A 16,374-nucleotide genomic window follows, 5' to 3' on the forward strand; every position below is an offset into this window, starting at 1 on the left:
GATTTAGCAGACATCTACAGAACATTTCATCCCAACAAAACTGAATACACATACTTCTCATGAGCCCACGGAACTTACTCCAAAATTGATCACATTTTAGGTCACAAGTCTAACGTCAGTAAATTTAAAGGAATAGAAATTATTCCATGCATCTTCTCGAACCATCATGGAATAAAACTTGAATTGAGTAACAACAGGAATCTGCATACCCATACAAAAACATGGAAGTTAAATAACCTTGTGCTGAATGATAGCTGGGTCAGAGATGAGATTAAGAAAGAAATCACCAATTTTTTGGAACAAAACGACAATGAAGACACAAACTATCAGAACCTCTGGGACACTGCAAAGGCAGTTCTAAGAGGGAAATTTATAGCACTGCAAGCCTTCCTCAAGAGAACGGAAAGAGAGGAAGTTAACAACTTAATGGGACATCTCATGCAACTGGAAAAGGAAGAACATTCCAACCCCAAACCCAGTAGAAGAAAAGAAATAACCAAAATTAGAGCAGAATTAAATGAAATTGAAAACAAAAGAATAATACAACAGATCAATAAATCAAAAAGCTGGTTTTTTGAAAAGGTCAATAAAATAGATAAACCTCTGGCCAACCTAATCAGGAAAAAAAGAGTAAAATCTCTAATCTCATCAATCAGAAACAACAAAGACGAAATAACCACAGACTCATCAGAAATCCAAAAAATCCTTAATGAATATTACAAGAAACTTTATTCTCAGAAATATGAAAATCTGAAGGAAATAGACCGATACTTGGAAGCACGCCACCTTCCAAGACTTAACCAGAATCAAGTGGAAATGTTGAACAGACCCATATCAAGTTCAGAAATAGCATCAACTATACAAAACCTCCCTAAAAAGAAAAGCCCGGGACCAGATGGTTTCACATCAGAATTCTACCAAACCTTTAAAGAGGAATTAGTACCTATATTACTCAACCTGTTCCAAAACGTAGAAAAAGAAGGAAGACTACCCAACACGTTCTATGAAGCAAACATCACCCTGATCCCCAAACCAGGAAAAGACCCAACAAGAAAAGAAAATTATAGACCAATATCACTAATGAATATAGATGCAAAAATATTCAAAAAGATCCTAACAAACAGAATCCAGCAACATATCAAACAAATTATACATCATGACCAAGTTGGTTTTATCCCAGGGTCTCAAGGCTGGTTCAATATACATAAATCTATAAATGTAATTCAGCACATAAACAAATTAAAAAACAAAGACCATATGATTCTCTCAATTGATGCAGAAAAAGCTTTTGATAATATCCAGCATCCCTTCATGATCAGAACACTCAAGAAAATTGGTCTAGAAGGGACTTTTCTTAAACTGATAGAGGCTATCTACAGCAAACCCACAGCCAATATCATATTGAATGGAGTTAAATTGGAATCATTTCCACTCAGATCAGGAACCAGACAAGGCTGCCCATTGTCTCCATTGCTTTTCAACATTGTAATGGAAGTTTTAGCCACCGCAATTAGGGAAGAAAAGGCGATCAAGGGTATCCATATAGGGTAAGAAGAGATCAAACTCTCGCTCTTAGCAGATGATATGATTCTGTATCTGGAAAACACTAGGGACTCTACTACAAAACTCCTAGAAGTGATCAAGGAATACAGCAGCGTCTCAGGTTACAAAATCAACATTCATAAATCGGTAGCCTTTATATACACCAACAACAGTCAAATTGAAAAAGCAGTTAAGGACTCTATCCCATTCACAGTAGTGCCAAAGAAGATGAAATATCTGGGAATTTACCTAACAAAAGACGTGAAAGATCTCTATAAAGAGAACTATGAAACTCTAAGAAAAAAAATAGCTGAAAATGTTAACAAATGGAAAAACATACCATGCTCATGGCTAGGAAGAATCAACATTATCAAAATGTCCATACTACCCAAAGCAATATATAATTTCAACGCACTCCCTATTAAAGCTCCACTGTCATATTTTAAAGATCTTGAAAAAACATTACTTCGTTTTATATGGAATCAGAAAAAACCTTGACTAGCCAAGACATTACTCAGAAATAAAAACAAAACAGGAGGAATCACACTACCAGACCTCAGACTTTACTACAAATCGATAGTGATCAAAACAGCATGGTATTGGCACAAAAACAGAGAAGTAGATATCTGGAACAGAATAGAGAACCAAGAGATGAATTTCCAGCTACTTACCGCTATTTGATTTTTGACAAGCCAATTAAAAACATTCAGTGGGGAAAAGATTCCCTATTTAACAAATGGTGCTGGGTGAACTGGCTGGCAACCTGCAGAAGACTGAAATTGGACCGACACCTTTCACCATTAACTAAGATAGACTCTCATTGGATTAAAGATTTAAACTTAAGACATGAAACTATAAAAATACTAGAGGAGAATGCAGGGAAAACCCTTGAAGAAATTGGTCTGGGTGAGTATTTCATGAGGAGAACCCCCCGGGCAATTGAAGCAGCTTCAAAAATACACTACTGGGACTTGATCAAACTAAAAAGCTTCTGCACAGCTAAGAACACAGTAAGCAGAGCAAGGAGACAGCCCTCAGAATGGGAGAAGATATTTGCAGGGTATATCTCTGACAAAGGTTTAATAACCAGAATCCACAGAGAACTCAAACGCATCAGCAAGAAAAAAACAAGGGATCCCATCGCAGGCTGGGCAAGGGATTTGAAGAGAAACTTCTCTGAAGAAGACAGGCGCACGGCCTTCAGACATATGAAAAAATGCTCATCATCTTTAATCATCAGAGAAATGCAAATCAAAACTACTTTGAGATATCATCTAACTCCAATGAGACTAGCCTATATCACAAAATCTCAAGACCAGAGATGTTGGCGTGGATGCGGAGAAAAGGGAACACTTCTGCACTGCTGGTGGGAATGCAAATTAATACATTCCTTTTGGAAAGATATATGGAGAACACTCAGAGATCTAAAAATAGATCTGCCATTCAATCCTGTAATTCCTCTGCTGGGCATATACCCAGAAGACCAAAAAGCACAACATAACAAAGATATTTGTACCAGAATGTTTACTGCAGCCCAATTCATAATAGCTAAGTCATGGAAAAAGCCCAAGTGCCCATCGATCCACGAATGGATTAATAAATTGTGGTATATGTATACCATGGAATACTATGCAGCCTTAAAGAAAGATGGAGACTTTACCTCTTTCATGTTTACATGGATGGAGCTGGAACATATCCTTCTTAGTAAAGTATCCCAAGAATGGAAGAAAAAATACCCAATGTACACAGCCCTACTATGAAACTAATTTGGGACTCTCACATGAAAGCTATAACCCAGCTACAACTTAACAATAGGGGGAAGTGGGAAAGGGGGGGGTGGGTAGAGGGAGGGGAATCGGTGGGATCACACCTGTGGTGCATATTACAGGGGTATTTGCGAAACTTGGTAAATGTAGAATGTAAATGTTTTGGCACAGTAACTGAGATAACGCCGGAAAGGCTATGTTAACCACTGTGATAAAAATGTGTCAAATGGTTTATGAAGTGAGTGTATGATGCCACATAATCATATCATTGTATACAGTTATGATTTAATAAAAAAAAAAAAGAAAAAAAAATAATGTTCTATTAAGATCCCTACAGGATAAAGAAGAAATGTCTTTCAAATCCTGTAAATCAACTTCAAAATAATAGAGCAAAGTTTTGAACTTCTAAGAAATAATTGTTGCCACTTACCTCAATTCCAAGTCAGGAATGTGGGGATATGAAGCAGAGAGAACTGGCTTCAGCAAAAACTTAAGACTGAATCAAAAATAGCACCAGGCTCAGCCAATAGTTGCTAATCATAACGGTCCTAAAGCTTTATACATATACACAGGTCAGAAAGAACTATTATTCACAGATCAGAATTTTTATACCATACCCACTATCATCAATAGACTCATCTTCAAATACAAAGAGTTTTTCAGGAAACAAGCTATACTGGGCCAGACTTAGTGGTTCAAGCCTGTAATCCTAGCACTGTTGGAGGCTGAGGCTGGTGGACTGCTTGAGCTCAAGAGATTGAGACCAACCTAAGCAAGAGCAAGACCTCGTCTCTAAGTCTCTAAAAAACAGCCAGGCATTGTGGCAGGTGCCTGTAGCTCTAGCTACTTGGGAGGCTGAGGCAAGAGGATCACTTGAGCCCAAGAGTTTGAGGCTGCTGTGAGCTTGGATAGCACATCACTCTATCGAGGGCAACAAAATGAGACCCTGTCTCAAAAAAAAAAAAAAAAGAAAGAAAGAAAAAGAAAGAAAAGAAAAGAAGCTGTACCTAAGCAAGGCTGAAATAATCTGCTGAAATCAGATGAGATCAGGTGCATTTGGGTTGGTATGGCCATAGACTGAAATAATCTTAAATTAGTATTTTGTCTTTTACCAAAAACGTCAGTCAACATTAGGCTTTTTAATTTAATCATAAAATAGAATGTAGACATGCAAACTTCTGACTGGTTAAAATGCAGTAAGCATATCAGTTCCTATAAGTAGAGAGGACAATAACAGACTAAGAAAATGCTCTGGCAAAAACACTGGAAAATGACTCATAAAATTCATTGTCAATTCTAGATTTGAAATACCTAGTAGCATTTTTTATAAAGTTTGGTAGTTTCCAAAAAAAGCTCTAATAACTAAATAAATTAAAGTTTTGAAAAAAGCAAGAAGGGTACAAAAATGAATTTGAAGAAAATGTAAAAATTCTAATATAAATTTTAAAACATCATAGAATTATTTCTTTCATGGATTTGATGCTACTAAGAATCAGATTATCTCTAAAACTTGAACCAACCATAGCAAAAGCCAAGAGTCTTCAAGGCTGATATCAATCCCATCCTGCAACACTCATCCACAATATAACTTAAATAACAATTGTAATTCTGGAAAGTGTTGATATTCATGGTTATTAACTGTATTGTTGCTAGAATAATATTAAGTGAAATATAGCAATGAAATACTTTCCAATTCCATTCAGTCTTACCGCAAAGTTTGCTTAATATAATTTGGGATGATAAGCCTACATACAGGATATTGTTATCCTCTTCTAAACCTTTTAACCTTATTTTACTATTATACACAGAAGTTTAACATTGTCTTTTCCTTAAGTTAAACAAACCTGGTACTGTTTAACAGCTTCCCTTTCTAATTGATGAAGTTCTAATTCTGAAAGGTACTGAGTTAAAATGCATATAAAAAATGCCAAAAGATAGCCGGGCGTGTGGCGGGTGCCTGTAGTCCCAGCTGCTCGGTAGGCTGAGGCAAGAGAATCGCGTAAGCCCAAGAGTTAGAGGTTGCTGTGACCTGTGTGACGCCACGGCACTCTACCGAGGGCAGTACAGTGAGACTCTGTCTCTACAAAAAAAAAAAAAAAGCCAAAAGATTATTTTAGAATACTTTGGTGTATACTGAGAGAAAAAGTCAAAGGTATGATAAATAATACTGAGGAAATAAGGAAAATATTTATAGAAAGTATCTGTTATAAAATAATCAAGGATGCTATTCCTTTTACAGTAGTGCCAAAGAAGATGAAATATTTGGGAATTTACCTAACAAAGGATGTGAAAGATCTCTATAAAGGTAATTATGAAACTCTGAGAAAAGAAATAGCTAAAGATGTTAACAAATATAAAAACATACCATGCTCATGGCTGAGAAGAATCAACATTGTTAAAATCTCCATGTTACCCAAAGCAATATACAAATTTAGTGCAATCCCTATAAAAAGAACCACTGTCATGCTTTAAAGATCTGGAAAAAAATAGTACTTTGTTTAATATGGAACCAGAAAAAACTTCAAATAGCCAAGACATTACTCAGAAATTAAAAACAAATCAGGAAGAATTATGCTACCAGACTTTAAACTATACTATAAATCTATAATGATCAAAACAGCATGGTAATGGCACAAAAATAGAGAGGTAGATGTATGGAACAGAATTGAGAACCAAGAGATGAACACAGACACTTATCGTCATTTGATCTTTGATAAGCCTATCAAAAATATAAATTGGGGAAAAGATTCCCTATTAAACGAATGATGCTGGGAGAACTGGCTGGCAACTAGTAGAAGACTGAAACTGGACCCATACCTTTCACCATTAAGAAAAACTGACTCTCACTGGATAAAAGACTTAAACTTAAAACACAAAACTATAAAGATTCTTGGAGAGAGTGCAAGGGAAACACTTGAAGAAATTGGCCTTGGAGAATACTTTCTGAGGAGGACCCCCCCCCGGGCAATTGAAGCAAACCAAAAATACATTATTGGTAGCTGATCAAACTAAAAAGCTTCTATACTGCCAAGAACACAGTAAGAAAAGCAAGCAGACAGCCCTCAGAATGGGAGAGGATATTTGCAGGTTATGTTTCTGACAAAGGTTTGATAACCAGAATCCACAGGGAATTAAAACTTATTAATAAGAAAAGAACAAGTAACCCCATTTCATTGTGGGCAAGGGACTTAAACAGAAGCTTCTCTGAAGAATATAGGTGCATGGCCTACAGACAGATGAAAAAATGTTCATCACCTTTAATCATCAGAGAAATGCAAATCAAAACCACTTTGAGATGTCATCTAACTTCCGTAAAAGTGACTCACATAACAAAATCCCAAAACTATAGATGTTGGCGTGGATGTGGAGAAAAGGGAACACTTCTACACTGCTGGTGGGAATGAAAGCTGATACACCCCTTTTAGAAAGAAGTATGGAGAATACTCAGGGATCTAAAAGTAGACCTGCCATTCGATCCTGCAATTCCTCTACTAGGAGTATATCCAAAAGACCAAAAATCACTTTATAACAAAGATATATGCACCACATTGTTCATTGCAGCTCAATTCATAATAGTCAAGTCACGGAAGAAGTCCAAGTGCCCACTGACCCATGAATGGATTAATAAGTTGTGGTGTATGTATACCATGGAATACTATGCAGCATTAAAAAAAATGGAGACTTTACCTCTTATGTTTACATGGATGGATCTGGAATATATACTACTTAGTAAAGTATCTCAAGAATGGAGGAAAAAGTATCCAATGTACTCAGTACTATTTTGAAACCAATTACTCACACTTTCATATGAAGAATTGATCACAACTATGGCCCAGGATGAAGGAGGGAGGAGAAGGATGGGAGGGGAGGAGGAAGGTCAGATGGAGGGAGAGTGAATGGTGGGATGACACCTATCGTGCATATTGCAAGGATACATATTGGATCTATTAAGTATAGAGTATAAATGTCTTAATACAATAATTAAGCAAATGAGGTGAGGGATATATTAACCTGTACGATGTAAGCATTCCAAACTGTATATGAAATCCGTACATTATACCCTATAAATGCCTTAATATATACATGATCTACCTCTTTGTGATTTAATAGAAAATAAATAAATAAAAGTAAAACAAAATAACTGAAATGATGAAAATAAGCCCCCCATATAAAAAATCAGTTTTATTTTAAATAAAGATACTAAAATTATTAATCCTAAAATTACTATAATACTGATTACAGAAATGGATATAAAGGGCTAAAAACTCAGATGAGCTATATAAAACCATAAACACATTTAAAAGACATCCTTCAGTTTCCATGTGGCAGCAATTACATCCATTTAATATTTAGTGAGCACTCACAATGTGGCCATAGACAAAAAATTCTGAGTTAATATTCCAGTGTAATTACTTGCCATTATGACAAGCATCCCTTGCTCTTTTCCAGATACATTTTAGAAGTAAGTTGCTTCATGCCCAATTATGTGAGTACAAAAAGGAGGAAGGTGGTAAGTGGAGAAAGACAAGCAACAAAAAGCAAGGGTTGACAAAAGCATATTTCATTCAGCAAGAGGAAGGAACTATATAAAATTAGAGAGGATGACAAATATTCCTGGCAAAAACCTAGTCAGCTTATCCAGATAAAAACAATTTAGACTACTTTCTTTCAATTTACATTTACATAGTTACAAGAGATAGATTTAATACCTCTAAGTGAATAGTGGCATTAAGTATGACATATAAGATACAATGGTAAGTCAAGAATCAAGCAATGCTAAATGAAAGTTTATGGCAATATGTAAATATTAATTTGAGTTTAGAATTAATGCAAGCTTCATAAGCTGTACACAGCATAAATTACAGGCCTACTACATAAATTACAGGACGTTACTATATGCCAATTGTGCTAAAGATAAAAGAGGAAAAAAGGTTTAAAAGTAGAGTCTTATTGCATCATGCCCTTGACTCAGTTTAAAAGTAGAAGCATATGCATTTTTGTTTCTTGGGTATTTTAGTCTTGAACTAAATGAATAAGCTTTCCTGCTTCCATTTCTACAGAGAATTATATGAAAAAATTTTAAAATGTAACTAGAAAATTTATGAAATTTTTACCATGATGGATAATAACTACGATAATAGTTACTAAAATAGCCATGAAACACACTTTTAAAATTACTTCTGCACTTCCAAATTAGCTCAGCAACAATTATATTTACGTAAAATTTTAATTCCAAATTCTAATATAAATACAAAGTTTCTAAATAAATATTAATCATTAAAAGAATGAAAAAATAATAGTACTTAGTGGTGATCGTGCAAGACCTCAAACAATACCATAAATACATGCCTCCAGAATTTCTTTGAGTGGCATTAAGTATTAATACTATTTTGAATTTAGTTTAATTTTCTTCTTCTAATTTAACTTTGGCACAATACAAAACCAATTTGATTAGTGAAGCATCAGCTAATGAAATGGCATGACTAGAGCTTATACATGTAATAATGTAAATACAGGCATCTTTTCTCTTGAAAAATTTAGAAATTCACCCTTGGTAAATAGAAGTGCACATATATTTAAGCTGTTACAATAGTTAGGTGCTCCCTCACCTCCATTGCATTAAATTACTAAATAACACTGTTGATTACACAAAAGATAGGAATATTTGAATAAATAATACAACATAGTGTAGAGTCCAGATAACGCCATAATTTTATTGTTTTTGGCCAAAGACTGTTGCAAAACTTTCCTAAGAAAGAATTGGCACAATGTGATCTTTAAAGTAAGTTTAAAATGAAAATACAAAAAACTAAAGGCAGTGTCTCAGTATAAAAACTGGACATTTAAAAATCAAATTTGTAAAATGAGAAATAAGTCAATCTGTTATTACCAAATTATGCAAATAACCACAGAACAGTTTACCAGTTTCTATGTTATTCTATATCTGCATTGTTGAATCCACATGTAGTTGCTGAATGTCAAATTACTTAAAGTTAAATGAGATAAAATATTAAATTCCTCAGTTGCAATAGCTATTATCTCCATTGTTACAGGAAGTTCAATTGGTAGCACTATTCTACATGTAATATCAGTTATAATATGCCCCCCAAAGTTACTGATGTAATAAAATGAAGAGGGACATGTTCATTTATGATAAAAATTTTATGCAAAGTAGGAACAGAAGTGAACATCTTCAAACTGATAAAGGATATCTATGATCATATTTAATGGTGAATAATTAGCTTCTTTCTCCCTAAGATCAAGAACAAGGCAAAGATATACACTCTTACCACTTAAACTCACCATTGTATTAGAGGCACTAGTAGTTCAGCAAGGCAAGAAAAAATATGTAAGGCATATGAGACTGAAAAGGAAAATGTAAACCTGTCTTTATTTGCAGACAACGCCACATATATATATATGAATAAAAAAAAAATCTAGTAAGTAAATTTAGCAGGTTAACAGACAGGAAGTAAAAAAAAACACCATTTTTATTTACTAGCAACAAACAACTGGAAACTGGAAAAAAAATGCAATTTAAAACAACAGCAAAATCCATGAAATCCTTAGGGAAAAATTTCACAATAGATATGTCAGACCACTACACTGAAAACTACAAAAAAACTGCTATAAGAAATTAAAGGCCTAAATAAATGGACAGATATACTATGTTCCTAGGTTAGAAGGCTCAATGTTGTTAAGACGTCAGTTCTTAGAATAGAAAACGACCTAGAGATGAAAAGAACCTCTTATCACCATCTGATCTTTGATAAACCAAACAAATCACACACTGGGAAAAGAATCCCTATTCAATAAATGGTGCTGGAAAAAATGGATAACTAAATGTAAAAGACTTGTACCCCTCACTACTTACAAAAATTGACTCAGGATGGTTAAGATATTTAAATCTAAGACATGAAATGATAAAAAACCTAGAAGAAAGTGTGGGGAAAACTCTTGATGATATTGGCCTGGCAAAGATTTTTTAAAGAATTCACTGGCAATCACAACCACAACAGAAAAAAATAAATTGGATTTAATGAAGCTAAAAAGCTTTTGCACAGATAAGGACACAACAATTAAAGCAAGGAGACAACCTTCAGAATGGGAAAAGATATTTCATGTTACAAATATTAGAAAGGGCTGATAATTATAATCTACAAAGGACTCAAATCAATAAACAACAAAAAAAGCAAACAATCCCACATATCACTGGGCAAGAGATAGGAAAAGAACGTTCCTGTAAAAGCTAGATGAATGGCCAACAAACACGCAAACAAATGCTCAACGTCCCTAATCATCAAAGATGATTACAAATCAAAATCACCCTGAGATATTACCTAACCCCATTGAAAATAGCCCACATCACAACGTCCCAAAGCTGCAGATGCTGGCGCAGACGTGGAGAGAGGGAAATATTCTTACACTGTTAGTGGGACTGCAAACTAATACAGACTCTTTGGAAAGAAGTATAAAGAATCCTCAAAGAACTCAAAATACAACTTCCATTTGATCCCACAATCCCATTATTAGGCATCTACTCAGAAGAAAAAAAAAATCATTTTATCATAAGGACTTTGCGTTAGATTGTTTATCGCATCTTAATTTACACTCACCAAGATGTGGAAACAACCTAAATGCCCATCAATCCAAGAATGGATTAACAAGCTGTGGTATATGTATACCATGGAATACTATTCAGCCACTAAAAAAGATGGTGACTTTACCTGGATAGAGTTAGAAAAACTTTCTCTTTAGTGAAGTATCACAAGAATGGAAAAGGAAGTATCCAATGTACTCAATACTAATATGAAGCCAGGAAACAAACTAATACATACCCACACAAGATAAAACCTCAATTTAATTCAAGTTGGGGGTATGACGGAGGGGAGAAAAGGGAGGAGGGAAGGGGATTGTATGCTCCCAACTAATGGGCACAATGTAAGAATGTACAGTACACCTCATGCGTGCAGGACATAACTATCCAGGGATTTTACCTAACACAAACATTGTAACCTAATCGTTTGTACCCTCATATTAATCTGAAATTAAAATATGATGTCATTTCTTCCAGACTAATCTATATATTCAAGGCAATCCCAAGTAAAAATCCAGCACCCCTTTTGGGTAGAAACTGATAAGCTGATTCTAAAATTTAAATGGATATGCTAAGGACTAAAAAAGCCAAAGCAATTTTGGCAAAATGAGAGCAAAGTTGGAACTCACACAGCAGAGAGTTCCACATACCTGATATAAAAATTAACTCAAAATGGATCAAAATCTAAACATAAAACACAATTATAAAATTTCTAGCCCAGAATGAAGGAGGGAAGAGGAGGGTGAGGGAAGGGGAAAGGGGTGGCTGGGTGAAGGGAGGGTAATAGGTGGGACCTCACCTATTGTGCATATTGCAAGGGTACATGTCAAATTTATTAAGAGTAGAGTATAAATGTCTTAACACACCATTAAGAAAGTGAGGTGAAGGCTAGATTAACCAGTTTGATGTAAGTATTCCAAATTGTACATAAAATCAGCACACTGTACCCCATAAATGCAGTAATGTACACAGTTACAATTTAATAAAAAAATACACTATTTGGAAGACAAGCAATGTGATTTAGGCCAATCGTATAACTTCTCTGGGCTTTGGACTTCTCTACTGTACAGAGTTTACAACCCAGTTTCCCAAATTCGTTCCCAGGAAACTTTCAGAATCTTACAGGTATCCTGAAAAAGGATTTCTTTGGTACAATTACTTAGGAAATGTTCCCTATAAGGTGATTTACAATACATTTAGGTGTAAAAGGTTCTGAATAGTCCTACACTCATTCAAATTTGTCATCATCTCTTTGATATATCATCTAACTCGAGTAAGGTTAGCCTGTATCACAAAATCCCAAGACCAGAGATTTTGGCATGGATGTGGAGAAAAGGGAACACTTCTACACTGCTGGTGGGAATGCAAATTAATACATTCCTTTTGGAAAGATGTTTAGAGAACACTTAGAGATCTAAAAATAGACCTGCCATTCAATCCTATAATTCCTCTACTAGGCATATACCCAGAAGACCGAAAAGCACATTATAACAAAGATATTTGTACCAGAATGTTTATTGCAGCCCAATTCATAATTGCTAAGTCATGGAAAAAGCCCAAGTGCCCATCGATCCATGAATGGATTAATAAATTGTGGTATATGTACACCATGGAATATTATGCAGCCTTAAAGAAAGATGGAGACTTTACCTCTTTCATGTTTACATGGATGGAGCTGGAACATATTCTTCTTAGTAAAGTATCTCAAGAATGGAAGAAAAAGTATCCAATGTACTCAGCCCTACTATGAAACTAATTTAAGGCTTTCACATGAAAGCTATAACCCAGTTATAACCCAAGAATAGGGGGCGGGGGGAAGGGAGGGGAGGGAGAGGGGAGGTGGGCGGAGGGAAGGTGATTGGTGAGATTACACCTGCAGTGCATCTTACAAGGGTACATGTGAAACTTAGTAAATGTATAATGTAAATGTCTTAACACAATAACTAAGAAAATGCCAGGAAGGCTATGTTAACCAGTGGGATGAAAATGTGTCAAACGGTCTATAAAACCAGTGTATTGTGCCCCATGATCGCATTAATGTACACAGCTATGATTTAATAAAAAAATAAAAATTGTAAAATAAAAACAAATTTGTCATCATCCCACTATATTTTTTTTTTTTTTTAAGGAATGAGGTCTTGCTCTGTCACCCAGGCTAGAGTGCAGTGGTGCAATTCTAGCTCACTGAAGCCTCCAGCTCCTGGGCTCAAGTGATCCTCCTGCCTGACTACAGGTACACCACCAAATCTGGCTATTTTTTTTTTTTTTTCATTTCTTTAGGTTTTGTTGGTCCAGATGCACTCAAACTCTGGCCCTCAAGTGATGCTCCTGCCTCAGCCTCCCCAGTTTGCTTTGTGCCAGGATCCCTATTATCTTCTAAAATCCATTGTTTCCCAGTTACTTGACCATACAATTTATTTTACTTTTAAGAAACAGTGTTGCTAAAATTCTTATAGTTCTAATATTCTTTGAGAAAACTTTTAAGACTTATCTTCATGGTAAATTTTGTTTAGATTGGCAAACTATAAAACTGATTGATTTTAAAGTAGTTAGGGAGACCTATCTGCCACAGTGAGAAATCTGCTTCAAATTACAATTTCAAAAAACTTCATATTCATCATGCTTACTTTCTTAGTTAAATATTCTGGATTTTTCAAAAGCCTCTGAATTCTAAATATTTTAAATGTAATTATCTTGACCAGAATGTACTACATGAAAATACATCATGATTAAATTGCCTCAGTATTATAAAAACTACTCCCCACGTAACACAATTGATTTAAGATGAATTTTAAAACATAAATGTCAGTGGCACTATTATTCCTAAACTGTTACTAAAAGAACACCCGATTCAAGTGAGTATAAAGAGTTTACTGTACAAAATCCAGAAGTTTGAAAATATATTCTTAGTTAAAAGAAAAAAAGAGAGAAGGGAGAAGATAAAGAACCCCTAAAAACCTAACACTTAAAGGCTACTCTTCACCATTTTAACATGTGACCAATGAAGTATAAAGCAATACAAACTAATGTTGATAGTATAGCTAAAAATATTTTATCTGTGCATGTAATTAAATGAATAAATAATAAAAGCTATATCATTTCAATTTGATAAATTAATTATACTCTGGTGAATAAACTATGAAACTAAGTTAAAAAAGAAAAAAAAAAAACAGCATTATCACATCCAAAATAGATCCAACCTAGTACTCAACTTTTCCAAGTAACATCAAGTCTATGAAAGAGTATTAATAGCAATATACTCCAGGGTACCCGAATTTCCTTAATAAGCTTTCTGAAAGTTTGTGATTTTGTCTAAATACTTTTTAAAATTATTTCTAGCTTCAATTAATTTAATTGCTGGAAATAGGTTTTATAAGCTATTGTATAACAGTATTCATTTTAGAAAAGTATTCTTTTGAAATTTATTTCTTTCAAATGTTTAGGCATCTTCCATAGGCACTAGGCGTAATATAACTAGAAAACAGAGAAAAAGAGGAGCAATTATTCATCCATGAACTTGGTTTTGCACATACTTTGTGAGAGCAAACTTATATAAGCAGGATGTACTATCGTTTCCTTCTGAAAGCTATCTTTACATAGTTCCCTATAAAATCTTTGGGAAACTGAGCACATACACACATAAATAAACAAATAAACATATGGCTAAAACACACCTATGCATAAAAAGAAATGCTTCTGCTAAGAAAGAAAGAAATGAAATGAAATAAAGAAAATGGTCAACATTTACAAAATATGATTATATTTGCTTTAAGTAAAAATGTTTTAAAAGTCTGGCTGACTATGAAACTCCTCAAGATTGTAAACTTCAAATTTAATTCTGGCACCTATTTTTGGATTTCTAATGAGTTGAGGAAGGAAGGGGGGAAGGAGGGGGATTAATGGGATTACACCTGCGGTGCATCTTACAAGGGTATATGTAAATCCTAGTAAATGTGGAATGTAAAGGTCTTAGCAAAATAACTAAGAAAATGCTACAAAAGCTATGTTAACTAATGTGATGAAAATATGTCAAACGATCTATGAACCAAGTGTATGGTGCCCCATGATCATACTGATGTACACAGCTATGGTTTAATAAAAATAAATAAATAATAAAAAAAAAGAATATGTTTTTATACCTGTGAAGCAAAGGCAGGAAGAAAAGAATATCTTTTATTCACATTGGATTTTACTCACCCACATTTGGAGGTTTCACATAATTTATAGGTAGTTCTGGAGGTCTGCCTCTATGTAGAGCTGCAAAAGCAGACCCATTCCATAGCGTACTCTTACAATCTATATAAAAAGACCAATAAGTTACTCAAGAAAGTGGATTTTTTTTAACTGTCTCAGAGGCAAATATCTGATTTCAATTTCATTTGTTAGAATATATCTGTAACTATTAAAACCACAATAAAAATAGTATGCATGAATTTAAACATGTTATGAGTAAATTATGACTAGTAAATACCAACACCTTAACATATCATCAGGATATTTTATTTCTATGCTGGTCTTGAACTAAAATTTTTATTATGCACATGTTTGAACTGTATGTAAATTAATCACAGATTAATAAGGTTTTAAGTTTAAATTAGTACTTCTTGATCTTTCAGCTTATACATATCGACTCATAAGACTGGACAAGCAAGGATAAGACTATAGTACAAACATGCCACAGAAAATTCAGGCAGATTTACACTTGTGTATATTTTCATGTTATAGAATACTTGTCAGTTGTATCATAACAGGTAACAAAACTGCATATCAGATTATAATTTAGCATGGTTTTTGTCTGACCTTTATGTTCAGTTCAAAGAATTCAACCAAATACTAAATATTACTAATAATTTGGCTTTAAAACAAAAAGATTCTAGTATCCTATTGGAAACTTATAAATTAACTCAAACTTTCCATAAATTATAAAATGAGAAGCAGAAAACCTGGTATCATCATTCATACAAATATTTATCTTGCTGAATTAGGAAACATTGGGTTGCTAGACCTGAAAGTATTTATTAATTTACACTTTTTATGTTTACAAACACCACTTTATGTTTTACATGTTGGGGTTCCACGTAAAACTTGAGGGAAAAAAATCTGCTAAGAAAACTGAAAACTGAGTAAAGAAATTGTTATTTAACAGTCACTTGGGCGGCTCCTGTGGCTCAAAGGGGTAGGGTGCCGGCCCCATATGCCTGAGGTAGCGGGTTCAAACCCAGCCCCGGCCAAAAACTGCCAAAAAAAAAAAAAAAAAAAACAGTCACTGATTGATATTTTTGTTTAAATATTTTCAATTATGTAAGTTTTACATATAATTTTATTAACCTGTTATAAAATGCACAATATAAATTTACTAGCATGATATTATCAAGACCAACAGAGTAAGAATATTATAATGTAATAAAAGAATCTTTTCAACATTTATACTGTATTAAAGCAGCAATCTTTGAGATCTCTATTCCATGA

At 34.1% G+C, this 16,374-nt stretch overlaps 1 protein-coding gene across 3 annotated transcripts in view; it reads right to left on the minus strand.

Annotated features, from left to right (window-relative positions):
* The window catches only part of BRWD3 (bromodomain and WD repeat domain containing 3), a 157,274-nt gene that overhangs the window by 126,939 nt on the left and 13,961 nt on the right, over positions 1–16,374 (minus strand). For all 3 annotated transcript variants that reach the window (XM_053580305.1, XM_053580306.1, XM_053580307.1), the window contains exon 6: positions 15,103–15,201. In XM_053580305.1, the coding sequence (XP_053436280.1) occupies positions 15,103–15,201 (99 nt within the window). The remainder of the gene's footprint in view (positions 1–15,102; positions 15,202–16,374) is intronic.

The sequence above is a fragment of the Nycticebus coucang genome, chromosome X, assembly GCF_027406575.1.
Source record: "Nycticebus coucang isolate mNycCou1 chromosome X, mNycCou1.pri, whole genome shotgun sequence".
Taxonomy (NCBI): domain Eukaryota; kingdom Metazoa; phylum Chordata; class Mammalia; order Primates; family Lorisidae; genus Nycticebus; species Nycticebus coucang.